The sequence below is a fragment of the Apis cerana genome, linkage group LG13, assembly GCF_029169275.1.
Source record: "Apis cerana isolate GH-2021 linkage group LG13, AcerK_1.0, whole genome shotgun sequence".
NCBI classification, from domain to species: Eukaryota; Metazoa; Arthropoda; class Insecta; order Hymenoptera; family Apidae; genus Apis; species Apis cerana.
This window is the reverse complement of record NC_083864.1, coordinates 4,567,091-4,584,736: the sequence shown is the minus strand read 5'-3', so window position 1 is coordinate 4,584,736 and position 17,646 is coordinate 4,567,091. Positions and strand designations below refer to the sequence as shown.

Genomic DNA, 17,646 nt, shown 5'->3' with positions numbered 1-17,646 from the left:
TTTATATAATAAAATACAATTTAATGTTATTCTCTCTAAAAGTATTATAGATATATCAAATTTTTTAAATGTTTTATTATTATTTATTATTTCTAGTTGAATGATGAATTAATTCAATTATATATACGAATGAAATGCATTGCTATGCAACGTCACATGATGCAATTGCACATTCAAGTTCATTGAATAAAGAAATACATTACATCATTCATTATTTTTTATTTTTTTACTTTTTCATTATCGAATATAGCAATTTTTTATTGTATTCTATAAATATATATATTTATATATATATATACTCTTTTTTTGTTTGCACTGATACATACTTACTTATCATTTATTTATAATATAGAGAATTGGAATAGTTATAATTGCAATATAAAATATTAAGAAAACATCGAAAATTTATTGAAAATGGTGAATGTAAATAGGTAACGTTTTACATAATATAAAAGCTTATGAAATTTGTTCATTTAAAATTTATTTCTAGAAGAAATACGTCGTTACGATAATATATATGTATATATATATATTATTTAGAAGCCAAAAATATTCTCCGTAACTCCGGGAATAGTTCCGATCGATTCCAAATACGTATCGATTTTTCGACCATATAGTTCACGTAAAGAATGACAAGACAGCGCACACTAAACAGATCGTTGTCTCGAATATACTTTTTTATTATACATACATTAATGAAAATATATACATGGTAGACTGTAGCTTGTCGAAGCAGCGAAATGTCAATTTATAATCAGCTACAGTATTCGTATATGAATCTGTATATGTAATTTTTTTTTCCCCCGATTTATACTTGCGACGTTTTCTTACTTTACTTGAAAGCAAAGATCGTCATTAGCAGGACATTATATGCATAGATCATTAAACGAGACAATCAGTGAAAGAAGCCAAATTATTTAACTCCACTTTCTGACAATTTCTTTATTTTTCACATCAGAATACACGATTAACGCTTTATTTTCTAAAAATCAAATAATTATCGTGGAGTTAATTATCTTGGATTCTATGTGACTCTAATATGTTAAGTCCTTGCCTTTAAAATTTCGATTTTTCAATTATGAATCGAATAGATCTCGATCGTGATCGAGAGTTTTTTTTTTTTATTTTTGACAAAATATTGTTCCGAATCGGAAATAATATTCACAAATGGAATAAATTTAAAAATCATAATTTGAATATACAATTTATAATATTTGATAATTTCGCTAGCTTCGATTAACATCTGAACTCTTTATCTCTCTCGTTCACACCTCTCTTTCTCTCATTCTTTCTCTCGAATCTCACGTTTTCTCTATCGTTCTTTCTCTGTCTCTTTCCTATTCTACAGCACAGCCAAACACTTGCTCGATCACTCGGCTTTAAAAGCTTCGTTTTATCTCCTGCTCAACTTCTTCTTCCTGTTCATTTCTTTTTTTCACTTTACTCCTTTTCAATTGTCGTTATGACACGATCTCTTTTTTACGGTGACATACATTCTGTGTTATACCAATAGACTACGACACCGCGATCGATTTCCATTTCTTTTTTACAATCTAGTTTGCTTCTCTTTTTCAAATCTTCAATTCGTCATTACGATAATTCTTCGTTTCAATAGCAAATGAATTTTTCCATTCTTGAAAATTGGTCACGATTTCCTAACGCCCGATCAACGGGATTTCCGACAGGCTCTTGCGTCTATATTTCGACGTAACGGGACTCGATTCTATTATTCGACATACAATTTGTTTTACTAACAATTATGCCGATATACGAAGCTATGGATCATAATAATCGATCATCAAATTAAATTGCGATCATGAATCCATGTCACGAATTTTGATCATCGATCATCAACGAATTTATGAAAAATAACATTTTTACAAGCGATTATCAAAATTAGGAAACTATACATTTTGATAGTTTTCATTCTTGTCAATTCTCATTCCTATTTTTTTTTCTTTTTTTATTGCCACGAACGACTTTGAACGAGTTCCAAAGAATATTGAGAATCGTGTAACAGCGATGGACATGCGTCTATTTTTTTTTTTTCCTTTCGATTGAACCGAACTAGTTGAATAATTTCGATTCGCATTAAATGCTGTCTAGTGGAAAAGCTATGAATAACTTAACAGTCTCATCATAACGGGCGAGTTTCAACTTAAAATAAAATATCATAAAAATGCATCGAAATTCATATACGATATAAAAGAACGTCAAAATATTCCGGAAAAAAATTCCGCTATTAAATTTTTGACCGTAAAAGTTTCCCATTTTTTAATTCAATTTGGAATCGCTTCGATATCGATTAAAATCGCAAATTCTTCTTTTTTTTTGATTTACAATTGGCAGAATATCGAATGTCCATCGCTAAATATCACTAATTATGCATGGATGCACGACTGTCGGTCGCTCGACAAGTTTCGTTTCAGCCAAAGAGAAAGAGAGAGAGAGAAGAAAAGAGGAGAGAGAGAAGAGAAAAAGAGAGAAAAAGAGAGAGAGAGAGACTCTCAAAAATTCTTAGCAGCTGTCTGAGAGTCTTTGTTTTGTTTTATTATTATTTCTTTTAAATCTTCTATATTCTCCGCCACACAGTAATTAACTGTGAAATTTTGACTATGTAATTCATATATAATTCACAAATTCTGTGGCGGGTCAGGCACTGAGATTGACTTTATAATTTGAACCGAACTTGATCAAACGAGGCGTCAACCGACAGTCATACATACGTTTATACGTTTTATTTTATCACGGTTGTTTTTGTTAATCGAAAGATTTTTCAAGGAATAGCATCGTGAAACAATAAAAAGATTTCTTTTTAATGATACTCGCGAAAGATTAGAAATCGTTTCACGAATGATGGATGCAATGGCGTTATAGTTTGTACGTCTTTTCACGTTAAGATCTGTTCTAAAACATCTGCCGATCCCTCTTTGCATCGTTTAAAAAAAAAAAAAAAAAAAAAGAAAAAAATAAATGACTCAACTCTCTGACACGACACATTACGACGATCACGTTACTTCCTTCTAAGGATGACATGCAGCGTATAAAACATATCATATCTATGTATTTATTTTTTACTGCTTTTTTTCCTTTTTTTTGTTAATATATATATATATTTTTTATATATTTGCATTTGTATTTATATATATATATATATGTATATATATATCTAGTTCCTTCATTCCGGTATTCTGTTTACACGCTATATATTAAATATATACGCGATGTACGTTCTTATATCCTAGCAAGGATTAACAATCTATGTTTTACTCGACGCAACGACACGCGAATTACGTACATTACATGGCTGGTTCCTTGAAATTCATCAAAATAACGAGAAGGAGAGAAACGGAGTACATATGGACTCTATTGCACTTCGGGATGGACCGTCATAATTATTATTATTATTTTTTTTTTCATAAACGTTTTTTATTTCTATTCATCGAGCATTCCAGATGACACATAAAATTTCTTCGTCGTTGGTTATCCCAGCTATTGCAAAAAAAAAAAAAAATACAGGTGGATGGTGTTCTCGCATCAACGCGATGTTTTTGGATGTTTAAAACATCCATTATCAAATTCGAATAAGAATATAAGAACTTTGTCTTGAAAATTCTAACTCTTTGTTTCTTCTTGTATATGCGAGTGATTGATAGGAATTTCTTTCATTGATTTTAATACATATAATACGCTTTGTCATCCTGGGATCCAGACTTCCAAACGATTGAACATCGTGTCAAATTTTAATTCTTTTTTTTTTCTTTTTTTTTTTACAAATGGAAATAGACAGATTATGATACATTTTATGTATCACTGTTTTCTTTTTTCCCTTATTTTATTCGATTTCGAAATTAACTTCTTCTTCTTTCTTTCTTTTCTTTTTTTTTTTTTTTTTTGTATATATTATATATATATATCCGCAGTCTAAAAATCAAGGAACAAACAAATTTCTTCGTATTGGCTCATCTACAACGTAAGCCACAGACTTATATACGTTCACGGTTTTCGTATTGCCACCATATCATAAACCTAGACTTAAAAAGTAAGAATTGGCCAGTAAATCGATCACTGGGACCAAATAAATCGATTATTTAACGTATCAACGCTTTAAATCGTTTTATCAGTCTGTGCTCTCCTAATCCATGACGAATTACAATATGAGAGAAAGAGAAAAAAAAAAAAAAATTAAAACAAAAACAAGAAGAAAGAAAAAAAGATGTATGATATGGATGTCTGGGTCGTTGGAAGATAGAATATAATATAGTTTGAGACTCGATAAACGTGATCCGCGAACACAGTCAATTGTCCATCTATCCACCAATATTCGCGAGTCCTCGTAAAATGCATCATCAAACAGCAATTAAATGGGAGCTTCAAATACAACGAACTATCATTTTTGTCTCTTTTTCTCTCCTTTCTTTTTCTTTTTCTTCATTATTCTTTTCATTCTCTTCGTTATTTTACCTTTTGACTTTCTCCTAGAAAAAAGAGAAGTCAACAACCGCGTTGAATTTTTCATTTCCGTACTCGTTATGTTGCTCGCAATGTATACGCGCGTCTCGCATAAAAAAGAAAAATAATTATATAGGTATCGCGGTTTGATCAATCGCGCATCTGAGATCGTGATATTCGTTTAATAGACGAGAAGAGGGAAATATGTTTTTCAAACTTCCCGTATATCGTTCATTTTTCACGAACAATTAGTATCGAACAATTAATATCGAAATGAAGATCGGGTATAATTGTTCTACGATTTTGCGATGAGATTCAAAAAAATCTGCAATCACCTCTACGACTCTCTTATCTACCTTCTTCCCTTTTCTTTCTGTCTCTCTCCTTTTTTTTCAATTCTTTTTTTTTCATTTATACTATTTTTTCTTTTTCTTTTCTTTTCTTTTTTTTTTAACCACATTTTCTCTCCATCGAAAATTCTTTTTTTTTTTTTTTCTATCAATAACATTATAATAGGCAGTGTTCGTTTGAGAAACTGCTACAGAAATACACACACGCACAGACACACATACACGCACACACATACACACACACGTGCGTGCACACACACGCGAGCGCGCGCACATATACACACACACGATAGAAATTGAATGCCTAGAATAATAGCACGACCTTTATACGTAGCTTGAAACACGTTCAACGCGACGACGGTTTCCTTTCTTTCTTTTTTCTTTTAATTATTAATCCTTTCTGAATTCGAGAAAAGTATGATCACTGGACGCATGTTGTTTGCGATTTACCATCCGGAACGGATTGCGCGTTTTTTTTTTTTCCTTTTCTTTGACGATTAACGTTTACATTTAGCAGAAGAGAGAATGCGTCGTACTAAAAAAATATATGTATATATGTATATATATAATACATACATATACGTATGTATACGTGCCTATTGGTTTGTTTCACGTGGAACATCCAACCGCGAAAATTTCAGGCTCGCGATCGATACGTACGATCGTGTGTTAGCCCGCATACGAGCGGACTGTGTCGCTTAGATGAAAAAGAAAGAAAGAAAGAAAAAAATAATAATAAAAAATAAAAAAAGAACGAAATGCCCGCAACTTATCGCGCGCATCGTCATCTTTTTTTTCACCATTTTCTTTTCCGTTAATCTTAATATTCGTCGTCCCGTATCTTTTCATCGTTATTTATTTTTTTTTTTTAAAGAAATCGATGTGATCGGAAATGAAACGATCGGAACTCGAAAATTTCTTTCCTTTTCGTTGAACGATCATTTACATTCGTGACGAAACGACGACGATAATTAGCAAAGCACGTACTATAAAAGAAATGAATAGAGTTCTAAAAACGATATCACTGTAGACCGCGACACCGGTGATAGAAACAGTTAGTGAGCGGTAGTAGCAGCGACACATTAGTAACAATTGCAGCAACAGCTGGTGATTTTGTGTATGTGTGTATATATATATGTGTGTATATATATATATGTATATATATACATATATACATACATATATACATACATATATATATATATATATAGATGACGTACTGTTCTTTTGTACTCGTTGCGTGTGTTGCGAATCGAATTGGTATATCTATCGAAGGTTTCGCGATTCCATTCACGACGAGGCTTATTCTCACTGTTGATGACAGGCGACCAGAGTCTCGGTCTGGTAGCCGGAAGAGAGAAGGTCCCACGATCGCCGTGAATCGGCGACTATCGAAATTAAAAGTCCACCGGTAGTGTGGTACATCGGACGATTTGCATCAGAGTCATTTTTATGCGAATCACAGAATGACGCAGCATCGGCAGTATCGCTGCCGAGATGCCCCCGCGCTTGGAGGTGGTGTCACTGGCGCGAAGTACGCATGAACTTTAATGTTCGGCAAATGTGTCTGAAATGAAACGAACAAACGGATGGTTCGTTAAAGAGAATTGGAACGAAATTGATTTAGATCTTTAGATCTTGGTTCGCAGCATTTTTCATTTTATCAGAATAGATAGATAGATAATGAAAGAAGAAATGACGTTATGATACGATACTCTGAGTCTACGTATGCCAGCTCTGGTGATTAGTTGACAATCGTATAGTTCGATGCGCTCGAGATTATGGCAGGCCTGTAGAAGGTGATCGAGGCTAGCATCTGTGATAAGGGGACAATTGTCCAGTTCCAACACGGCTAGATGCTCCGCTGCGCACGGCGAAAGGGCCAATTGTCGAATGCCCTCGTCGGTGATCAGTTCACAGTGAGACAAACTCTGCGTTCAGAAAGTTATCGAATTCGAAGGATGAATTTCTTCGTTGACAAGAGACGTACTTCTATTGTCAGATAATCATAAATTTTCTTACCAATTTTTCCAATCTGGGACAGCCCATAGATAAATGAATGAGGGTGGCATCCGTTATTAAAAGGCACTCTTCCAGGTCCATCTTTTCCAATAATCTGCAATTCTAAAAGACGAAAGAAATGTATCGTTGATTAAACATTACTTATACGTTTTAGATTACAACAGATTTTACAATTTTACAAACGATCAACTCACTTTTGCAAGAGCTTGAAAGCCTGCATCGGTGAAATGAGTGCAAGCCACGCATTCGAGCACGCTAAGGAGTGGACAATGTTGCGCTAACGTGACCAGAGACGCATCCGTTAGATTTGGACAATTCGATAGGCAAACGTAATGCAATCTTGGACATTGTTCGCTGAGTTCTCTGACCGCATCGTCTGTTATGTTCTGCAACGAATCTGTTTTCATAAACCGCGCTCTCAGATAGAAGATAGTTACATAACTAATATGTCAGGTTCAGCATCGGAAGAGGAAAAGAATTTGACCGAATTTGTTCTAACGATTAAAAAACTATATGAATCCATCGTACGAGAAATTGCATACGTTCTTTACGACGCTAAACCCATAATCTTTGCACTCGTATACTTGCCCGTATCGCGGTGAACTTACGATCAATCAGATCGAGAATTGGACAAAATATTCTGAAGTTCGAAGGTTCGCTGGGCAAATCATACGAATAGTGGAATCATGTTAATTGATATTTGCAAGTACCCTGCATTCGTGTAAATTGATCGCCTCCAAATTGGTGCAATAACGAGCCAAACATGTGACACCTCTGTCCGTTAACTGACGGCATCCTTTGCATAGAAAGCTACGTAGTTGTCTGCAACCTCTCACCAGTGCTTCCACTCCGTTATCGGTGAGTAACTCACACCAGGACAGATTAATGTGAGTGAGAAGCGAACAGCCTTTCGAGAGGTTCTTCATGGAGATGTCCGATATCTCGGGACACGAGTCCAAGTTCAGTCGTTGGAGTTTCGGACAATAAGAGCTTAGGGCCGCGCAGGTAGCGTCCGAGATCTTTTTACATTGGCTCAGATTCAGTTCCTCGATGTTAGTACACGACTCAGCCAATGTAAGCATTGAATTGTTCCCAATGCTCTGACATCCCCTGAGAGAGAGCTGCCTTAAAAACCCACCGCATCGTCTCGATATATTTACTATAACTGATTCCTGTGTTTCGAACATTTTTTCACAATTAGAGCTTCCGACAAACGAGCGATACGCGAGAATGATTTTTTTTTTTTTTTTTGCGCGAATGACGCGTTGCTTACCATAATAGAAATATTATTCTTAAATCTCTCTAATGTCTAGATTCTTAGAGATAATTGGCGAATAAAATCGAGTATGTTTGAATTCGAGGGATGGATAGAGCTCGAAGAAAAATGGTAAGCAAAACGTCAAAAATTCGATTTACCTCCACGTCTCGTTGGAAATCGAAGAGATCGATTCTTTGCCAATTGGATCCGTCGAGCGCCAACACGTTCCAAGCTTTGCTTACTTGCGCGCACCGGCATAGTGATACCACGTCGAGATACGAGAAGATTCTGTCAATAGTATGACAATTATGTGTTACTCGTTTTACCGTTCTTTTCGAAAAAAAAGACACACGTCAAGACCACCATCAGAAGAGAAAAACTAATAGTAACAAAAAATAAATAAATAAATAAATAAATAAATAAATAAATAAAAGGAGAAAAGAAATTGAAGCGACAAAAAGAAGAGGGTAAAGCAAAATAGATCGATTAAAATATTTTGCGGAAAAATCGAAAACAGAGTAAGTATATACATATTACGATACCTAAGCAGTAATTCTTTTGGCAGTTTCTTATTAATCTGCGCCTCGTCGTCGTGAAACACCCACGTTAGCTGTAACCAAAAAAAAAAAAAGAAACAAACCCGGATGAATTCGTTCCAAAAAAGAGACAAAGATTGTATATGTCGGAAATCTAATAAAAGATCAGACAAGCTGTCCAGTTTGCCGTTACGCGAACACGATTATGGTGTTCGAAGGGCAAGAGCGCTTAGCCGATGATAACGCGAAGCGAGAACAAAGTGACATGCGTGACATTACAAGTTGACCAACCTGCATATAAGACTGCTTCATGGTCGTGACAGGGTTGTTGTGAGAGAGCGATTGCGACGTATAATAACCGGCCTGATGATGATAATGGTGATGATGTTGGTGATGATGATGATGATGATACGATGGATGCTGTTGTCTCCACCATTGACCGCTTGCACCGGAATCTTCGACCGCTTGTACCCCTTGCCCAACCTGGCCCCCTCCTCCCACGCCCACGCGACTTACTTTTTTCTAGAAAAACGATCATCATCATCGGTCACGAATGTGCGAAAACTCTTTACCATAGACCATAATAAAAATCTACGATTATGATTGTGAATCTATTACGTTTAAAAGTCTTTTTGTAAAAAAAAAAAAAAAAAGAAATATATATATATCTTCTTTTTTTTCTTCTTTAAAACTTTTTTCCTTTTTCTATATTAAAATTTTTTACAATTCCATTCTCTTAAATAATATCTCAACGGTTTCGCCGAAGTATAAATCGGAGTAGTGCAATGAACCGTTGGTTGATCGATTTTCCAGCCATGGTTAATAAATAGTTAATTGCACAGAAACGCGAGTTAAAAATATTGTCTTTATTCCGATTTCCATGATAGTATATCTCGAAAGACGGAACATTCGTGAAATCAACGCGATCAGTCTATCGATTTCTCTATAAATAGTGTCTTGCAGTTTTTATTAATATGAATAAAAAAAAAAAGTAACCTCGATTGGCTAAATGGGAATCCTTTTCGATTCAAGAACGGATACACTCTTGACTTGATAACTTCGTTTAACGTTCCAGAAAGCAATATCGAGGGATGAAGCGAAGGAAAATCGATCCCAATGATCGAAGATAGTGTAACAGTTATCCGATGCAATTTCACTGGTTTCTCTCGTCAATGTGCTCGATAAATTACAGAAATGATTATCGAATTTTCAATGGATTCGCGAAATCGTACTCAATATTTTTTGCGTTCATCGATGATGCCATCAAAAAATTCAAAAACAGAATTCTGCATTTTATAAAATCATCAAAAATCAAAAGAAGCGGAAAAACGCGCGATTTTTCAAAGTTTTCGACCGATGCAAAATATAATAAATAATTAAATTTGAAAAAGACAATTTTTTCGTCGTGCAATGGAAGATATATAAAAACGAGGTATACCTGAAATTTTAGTCTACTTTATGTTCGTGCCAGTTTATATAAATATCGTGCAACAACGAGAATACTTTGAAGTTCGATCACCTACCATATCACTTCTACACATGACCTTCAATGACCTTGCAAAGCAGGTCATCGAACTCGTCTGAGCACCCCGATTAAACAAAGATGTTGAGATTTATTTAACGAACTTACTTTCAATGGTTTTTCTTCGCACACAACTCATTTTCGATCAGCGTTCCAACTACGTGAAAACATATCTAAAAATTTCAAAATGATCGTATCGACCGCCGTTATAAAAATTCGATCGATCATTCAATCGATAATTTATATATAAAATTATTCGCTTTGTCCAATGAAATTCTCTTCCGAAATCATTTTTTCGTTGAGAAATATACATTGCGTAATCTGATATGAACATCGTATCGATTATCGCGGTGTTTACATGTACGATCGCATTATTCTTCCTACTTTTATATGGATAAATATCTCTTTTTAATGAAACGAAACAATGTTTCTTCTGGTGATGCTTATTCCCGTTTTCGAGAGAAAGTCGAGCACGAAATGCATTAGGGGTCGATGAATTTATAACGATTTCTCATGCTCTACGGCGAGATCGATGCAATTAACACGATCATTGCGTCAAATAGTACGCATAATAACGTGCGATTTAATAACGACGCATGTTTATTATCTAAATGCGAAATACTTAATCAAATCTTAAGAGTATTAGATATAATGATATTAAAATTTTTCAAATTTATTATCGAATTCATAACGTATATATGTTTCAAATTGTTAAAATTGAATGTGATAGATATTAAAAAAAAAAAAAAAAATTTCTATAAATTTATTACGAGAAAAATATTATGGATGAATTGTTAAATAGAAAAATGCGGTCAGGATTATGAAAAAAACGCATATCATCTCTGATTCGCAACGCGCGCCGTTTTTGTTTACATACGAGTCACGTTTGCCAGCTAGATATAATACTGGACCACCAGTTTCCCTCCAAATCAACAAGATTGAAAACAGCGCTTTTGCAACAATCGAGCAATTATATATGTGATGACTATTTTCTGCGAGATGAAAGATGAGCGATGACATAAAAGATGATAAAGACGATACGAATTCAATTCGTCGATCCGCGGAACTTCAATGCGAAACAAGGATCAGTGAGCGTAGAAGCACCCACATAAATGAGACGTTGTACAGATGGGTAGGAGAAGGGTAGGAGAGGAAGAAATGGAAGGGTGGAAGGGATGTGTAAAAGAGAAGTGGGGAGACGGAAAATGACAAAGAAACAAGAGAAGAGAGACAAGATAAAGAGCATGAATTCGAAAAGAGTCGATTTTTCATGACAACCGTTCAACTGTTCGACTGTTTGACCGATGAGAAGGACAATGCTCATTGACATTCTAATAACGCGTAACGATCGTCGAATGAGTAAGAAGGATACAATGTAGAGAGAGAAAAAGAGACAGAAACATAGAAATGAAATAAGACAAAGAAAAGAGAAACAGGGTATGAGAGAGACAGGTACAAATAGATAAGTTAAAGTGAGAAAGCGGAAGAAGGGGAAAACAGAAAGAGAGAGAGAGAGAGAGAGAGGAAAGGAAGGGAAGGGAAGGGAAGAGGGAGAGGGGAATGGAGGGGAGGGGATAGACCTCGTTGACAACAACGATATTCCTCAAGTTTGTATACAATGCAACTATCGTAGATAGATCAAAATAATTATATTAATTACCAGAATAGCGGCATTTTCGATAAAAATGACGACGATAGCAATGAAACAAACAAAAAAGATAATACACAAAATGTGAGAAACATTATTCGAATATACTGTTATATGTAATACATAATTAGGATGATCTGCGATAAAAGTAACGGCGATGCTGTCGATGAGCTTAACGAAGTTGAAGACGAAGAAACTGAAAGGGAACGCATCAAGGTACAAAAAGAAAGAAGAACAAAGGATGGAGTTGCCTGGTTGTTGGTTGGTCGATCAGAGAAACAGAGACGGTAAATGAGAGAGAGAAAAAGAGACAGAAATAAAGACACAGAAAGAGAAAGAGTAAGAACATGATAGAGAGGCAAATAGAAGGAAGGAGAGCGAGAAGGGAGATATACGCGAAATGGTAGCGATCTAAAAGTAAGAACTCCTTTAACTCTTCACGAACGACGCATCATCGAAATGTACTGTTCACTATTGACTTTCGCAGTTCGTCGTCATGGCAGAAGATCGAGAACCGAGCGAGAAAATGTTGCCAAGCATTGCGGAGGCCAGGGGAGCGGATCAGCTGTTCGCCTCGGCAATGACAACATTGGACACACGCACGACCCCCCCGTAGTGACTTTGACGCGCGTTTCATAGCAAACTCGTTTACTGTCAAACGATGCATTGACTTACCTCGAGCCTGGTGCGCCCGGAGTGTATCATCCTTTTGCGTCGCGTTATTTTGCAAAGCTTACGGGAATACCCGCACGGTTTTACGGAAAAAAAATGTCGCGGCCGAGCAAATAACTACGCTTCGCGAGAGAAATGGCCGAGTCTACTGAATATGAGCCGAGCCGCCGTCACTGGTGGGGGGAAAGGACGACCAATGCATCTTCCGCTAGATCGAAATTTATCTATCCCGATTGGCTGCTCTGACCTGACTTGGCGACAACACCGCCAATCACATGCCTTCCAACCATTGTTTACACGCTTCTTATTGGATCGTTATTTTTGAGAGAGCGCGACGAAGACATGTACCACTGATGTAGCGATGTCAGAGACACTAGCGTTGCATTCGTGAAACATATTATCCGTGCAACTACATGATCGACCATTGTTATGTTTCAAATATCGAATATGTTTTTATCGACCATTGATAACTTCACAAATAATTGGATTCATAATAGAGATTATATTGCAATGATAATCATCTGTTGCGCATCAGTAGAGTAACTTTATCATAGTCGGACATATGCCTTCGAACGAAAAAAATAGAATTGGGATTTGTTCTAATTTGATTCTATTCTTTTCTATATATAAAACTAACTATAAAAAATATATATAAAAAAAAAAGTTTTAAGACAAATAATATATTTATAATATATTTATCTTTTATTTAAGTATAATTTATTCTTTGATCAAATATTATTAAAAAAACAATTTCGCAAATTAAGAAAAAAAAATAGAAAATATATTTAAATAAATAGAAAATGGTTACAATGAATAATGTTTTTTTCTTTTTTATTAAGGAAAATATTTTGCGATTAAATTGCGTCATGATTTTATTTTCCAATATATAACTTTATTTATTAGAAATATATTTTACATCTATTATTAGCCATTCTTCTCAATCTTTTAAATCTTTGAGGAAACTTATATTTTTTTTTCTTCATATCACAGAAATTATAATAATATTTCTCGATATTTTTCAAATTTTCATTATCAATTACAATTCTCTCGAATTGCAAAAAATTATTAATATTCAAACCACACACACACACACACACACACACACACAAATAGATTACACATAATATTCAGGATCAATTTTTTGAAATATGAATAATAAAAATGATTAAAAAAAATTAATTAAAAATAATCTAAAATGTAATCCTGAATACGAGGGCATGATTACGATGAGCGTATATCGATTGCTTAAATCAAACAGATTAAAATATCGAACGGAGAAAGTTAGTATCTTAATGATGATAACATTTCATTGAGTATAAAAGTCAGTTTTTATCTTTAATTTGTCAGTCTTTTTTAAAAAAGCAACGTTAGAGAGATTATTTGTTTTTCAATCATAAGAATTATCTTTTTTACAATGACAAGTGAGTAATTTGATCTGTGATTATTTTTTTAAAGTTTAGAAAAGTAAATAATAGCGATAATTGAGAAATAATTATCAAAAAATCATAATAAGTCTAACGAATAATTCATGAATAAAATCAAGATAAAATCAAATAAAATCAAAATAATATATTTTTCTAAATTTCAGAATTATTGATAGCAGTCGCAATTGTCATTTTTGTCGCAGTAACAAGTCTTGCTTCTGCAAAAACGTACGAAATTTCAACGGAATGTCCAAATTCTTTGAACGAAATCACATTGCTCGCTCATGAACACGATTGTACCAAATATTACAAGTGCTTTAACGGACAAAGACAATCTATGGATTGTCCAGCATTTATCCCAGGCCATAGGAAACATTTTGACGCTGAATCTAAATCTTGCGTTTCACCATGGAAATCAAAATGCGTATCCCAAACATTCGATTATTTTACCGATGGTTACGTACAGCCCCATCCTTACAATTGCAGTTTATATTACGTATGCACGAACGGTGAAAAAGTTGAAAATTCGTGCAAAGAAGGAGAGCTGTTCGATTCTAAAGCTATGAAATGTGTGGCTAAGGAGAAGGCGACGTGTAACGTTTATAAGAACGTATGCCCCAATGGTAAATTTGATCCTGTATTCTTGCCCCACGAATGCAAATGTCAATCTCTATATTACGAATGCATCGATGGAAAATACGTCGAAAGACATTGCCAGAAAGGTGAAGATTTCGATGTTGAAAGTATGAAATGCGTTTTATCTCAAAAACTGGGATGCAACGCGACGACTGTCAATGATTGTCCTGCGATCGGTATCACATATATGGCCGACAAGACCGATTGCAGTTCGTATTACGTGTGCAAGGATGGGGTGAAAAGCAAGAAAGTTTGCAACTTTGGATTGTCTTATAACGAGGAAAGTTCCATGTGCACTTGGCCACCGAGTAGCATGTGCTCTTCGAAATCGTTGAAACCAAAGAAGACTACTACACCTAACGCGATCGAGCAAGTTGAGACTAGTCGAAAATGTCCGCCGAAGGGATCGGAGGAGAAAGCTGCGAAATTTCCGCATGAATGCTCTTGTGCCGTGTATTACGAGTGCAAGGATGGACAATTGTTCCGTGAAACGTGTCCGAACGGTCTGATTTACGATTACATTCGAGAAATTTGCGATTATCCGTATCGTGCCAAATGTAAAAACCAAAAAAAATTCAATTACTATTTTACACTCGCAAATTCTGATTGTCCACCAACTGGTCATGCTCGCATACCTCATGAAACAAATTGTTCCTTGTATTACGAATGCAATAATGGTTACAAACGTCTGCAATCGTGTCTAGAAGGGCACTACTTCAACGATTTAATCGAATCGTGTGACTTACCCTGGAATGTAAAATGTAAGAATTGGCCAACATCTATCCCTACTACTACTACCACTACTTCTACTACTACTACTACTACTACTAGGCCGCAGCAACCTTCCGAATGCATGGAATGTCCCAATGGTTGCAACAATTGTATTACCCGATTTCCTGATCCTCGCAATTGTTCCCTGTATTATCAATGTGAAAATGATAAAAAAGTTTCAAAGGCATGCCCCGAAGGCCTTCATTACGACAGTGTGAATCAGATTTGTAATTTTCCGAAAAATGTGAATTGCGAGAGGTGTAAAGAGGGAGAGAAACGTTCTCACGAATGTCAATGCAATCAATATTACGAATGCATAAACGGATACGAAGTGCTTCAGATATGTCCGCAAGGACAATACTTTGATCGGAAGAGAAAAATATGTAAAGAAGGGAAGTGCCCTGACAAAGTTGACCAAGTTGATTGTATTGGTACTTGCTCGTCGTTTTATTCCACGGAATATTTGCTTCATAAAGATTGTGACAAGTATTGCGTATGCGAAAATGGATATCCCTATATCGTTAAGTGCCCTAAGAGGAAGATCTACAATCCAAAGAATCAAACATGCGACTGGCCAGAAAACGTGGCGAATTTGACGTGCGATCCTTTTCCGTGCGATTCCAGTTCTGAGGGAGATAATCTTCCTCATAAATGTCACTGTAATAAATATTTCGTGTGCAGAAATGGAATGAAATACCGTGAAAATTGCGAGGAAGGAAAATACTTCGATTACGAAAAAGAAATTTGTGTTAATATTGATCAAGCCCACTGTTATCATGATGCAAAATTGAAATCAAAACCATAATGCAATAGAACCTGTATACTTTATAATTCCATATATCCAAAGCTTCGTAATTGCATGCAATGTTATAAATGTGAAAATGGAACGGGAAGAAGCACGTGTCCCAAAAAATCTCTACTATGATAATGAGGGGAGAAGATTGACCTGAGAATATACAAAATTTATCGCAAATTATTCGAATGTAATGATAAGGACAAAAATTTAACTCGTGAAGGTAATTATATTGTAATATTATGCGTGTCATAATGGAACGAAATATTTAAAAAAATGTGACAAAGGATTATATTTCGACCATGTACTTCAAACACGAAATAGAAATCGATTCTTGTTATTATGAATTATTGAAACGATATAAAAGTCGAGGGATACATTGGTCCGCAATTCAATTCTACTTTCTCTTACATCTCTTGCATCATTAAAATTGTATATAATGTTGCATTCTTTATATCAGAACATATTACAATGAATAAGAAAACAAATGTAGATTTTCAATTGTAATTAGAAAGAATAAAAAAAAAATCACGTCAAAGGTATTTTTTATTTATCAACAGATTTTTAGAATGCATTATTTACAGAATGAACTAGGTTAGAATATATATTTAGTAAATTATTTCTTGAATATAATTATATTTTATTTAATTATGTAATGAATATTAATAACAAAATTAATAATATATTTAAAATGTAGAAAATTATTTGAAATTATGTCATTTATTGGTATTATTTAATTAATATTTATACATATATGTAAATATATGTATTAATGTGGAAAATTTAAATTCTGTTATGAATAATTTATTAATTTGTTGGATTTAATCAATTTTGGAAATAATTATTATAAAATTTAAATTATTATGAAATTCTAAAGAAATTTTATATTTGTTGAATGTTTGAATGAAATTATTAGAAATGTTTCTAATCAAACAAATTGAAATTAAATATTGAACGATTCTTCATTGATTGTTGAAATAAATATTAATCTATTAAATTTGCATAAAAAATTTGTGAATCATTATATTTTTTCTATTATTATTACGATGATACACAAAAAACTATATCGGAATTTTTCAAAATTTTTCAGTTTTTTATTCATTATGAATTAAAGCTATATTTTACAATTTCGTATCATTCATATTAATGTATGTAAACTTATGAATTGTATGAATAAAAAAATATACAATAAAAATATGAAATAAAAGATCGATAAAAAAACCGATATCGAAATTCTCAAACAAAGTATAATGTTTAGATTTGATTAGAAAAAAATCTAATTTTAAATCTAATTTTATCGATTACTACAGTGAACTCTTTATCGTCATAATACGATAATCTTTTCTTTGAAGTATATTTCGAAATCAATGAAAAATTTATTGTTTTATCAATATGAATTTGGATTAAATCACATAGGGGACGCGTTATCTGTACTGTTTTTATGTTTCTTAATCTGAACAATACTATTCTTATTACTATCTTGGTTCAATTTTATTAAAATCAAATTGTGGAATTTACAAAATCTCATAAATGAAAAAAATAGATAAAATTATTTGAAAGAA

At 34.0% G+C, this 17,646-nt stretch overlaps 2 protein-coding genes across 3 annotated transcripts; one reads left to right on the top strand and one right to left on the bottom strand.

Annotated features, from left to right (window-relative positions):
- Positions 1 to 659: 659 nt before the first annotated feature.
- Positions 660 to 12,635, bottom strand: LOC107993412 (F-box/LRR-repeat protein 20). Of its 2 annotated transcripts, XM_017049811.3 has the most exons (9): positions 12,464 to 12,635; positions 8,910 to 9,140; positions 8,625 to 8,692; positions 8,241 to 8,370; positions 7,535 to 7,996; positions 7,019 to 7,210; positions 6,825 to 6,926; positions 6,518 to 6,733; positions 660 to 6,369 (listed from the first exon to the last, which is right to left on the bottom strand). In XM_017049811.3, the coding sequence occupies exons 1-9, from the start codon at positions 12,491 to 12,493 to the stop codon at positions 6,262 to 6,264; spliced, it is 1,539 nt and encodes a 512-aa protein (XP_016905300.1). In that variant the 5' UTR covers positions 12,494 to 12,635; the 3' UTR covers positions 660 to 6,261. The 2 variants fall into 2 exon arrangements, with proteins under 2 accessions (XP_016905300.1, XP_016905301.1); XM_017049812.3 differs by lacking the exon at positions 8,910 to 9,140 and having other exon boundaries at positions 12,464 to 12,625.
- Positions 12,636 to 13,731: 1,096 nt separating this feature from the next.
- LOC107993391 (balbiani ring protein 3-like) lies at positions 13,732 to 16,622 on the top strand. Its single transcript, XM_028664598.2, has 2 exons — positions 13,732 to 13,881; positions 14,049 to 16,622. The coding sequence occupies exons 1-2, from the start codon at positions 13,875 to 13,877 to the stop codon at positions 16,094 to 16,096; spliced, it is 2,055 nt and encodes a 684-aa protein (XP_028520399.2). The 5' UTR covers positions 13,732 to 13,874; the 3' UTR covers positions 16,097 to 16,622.
- The last annotated feature ends 1,024 nt before the right edge of the window (positions 16,623 to 17,646 follow it).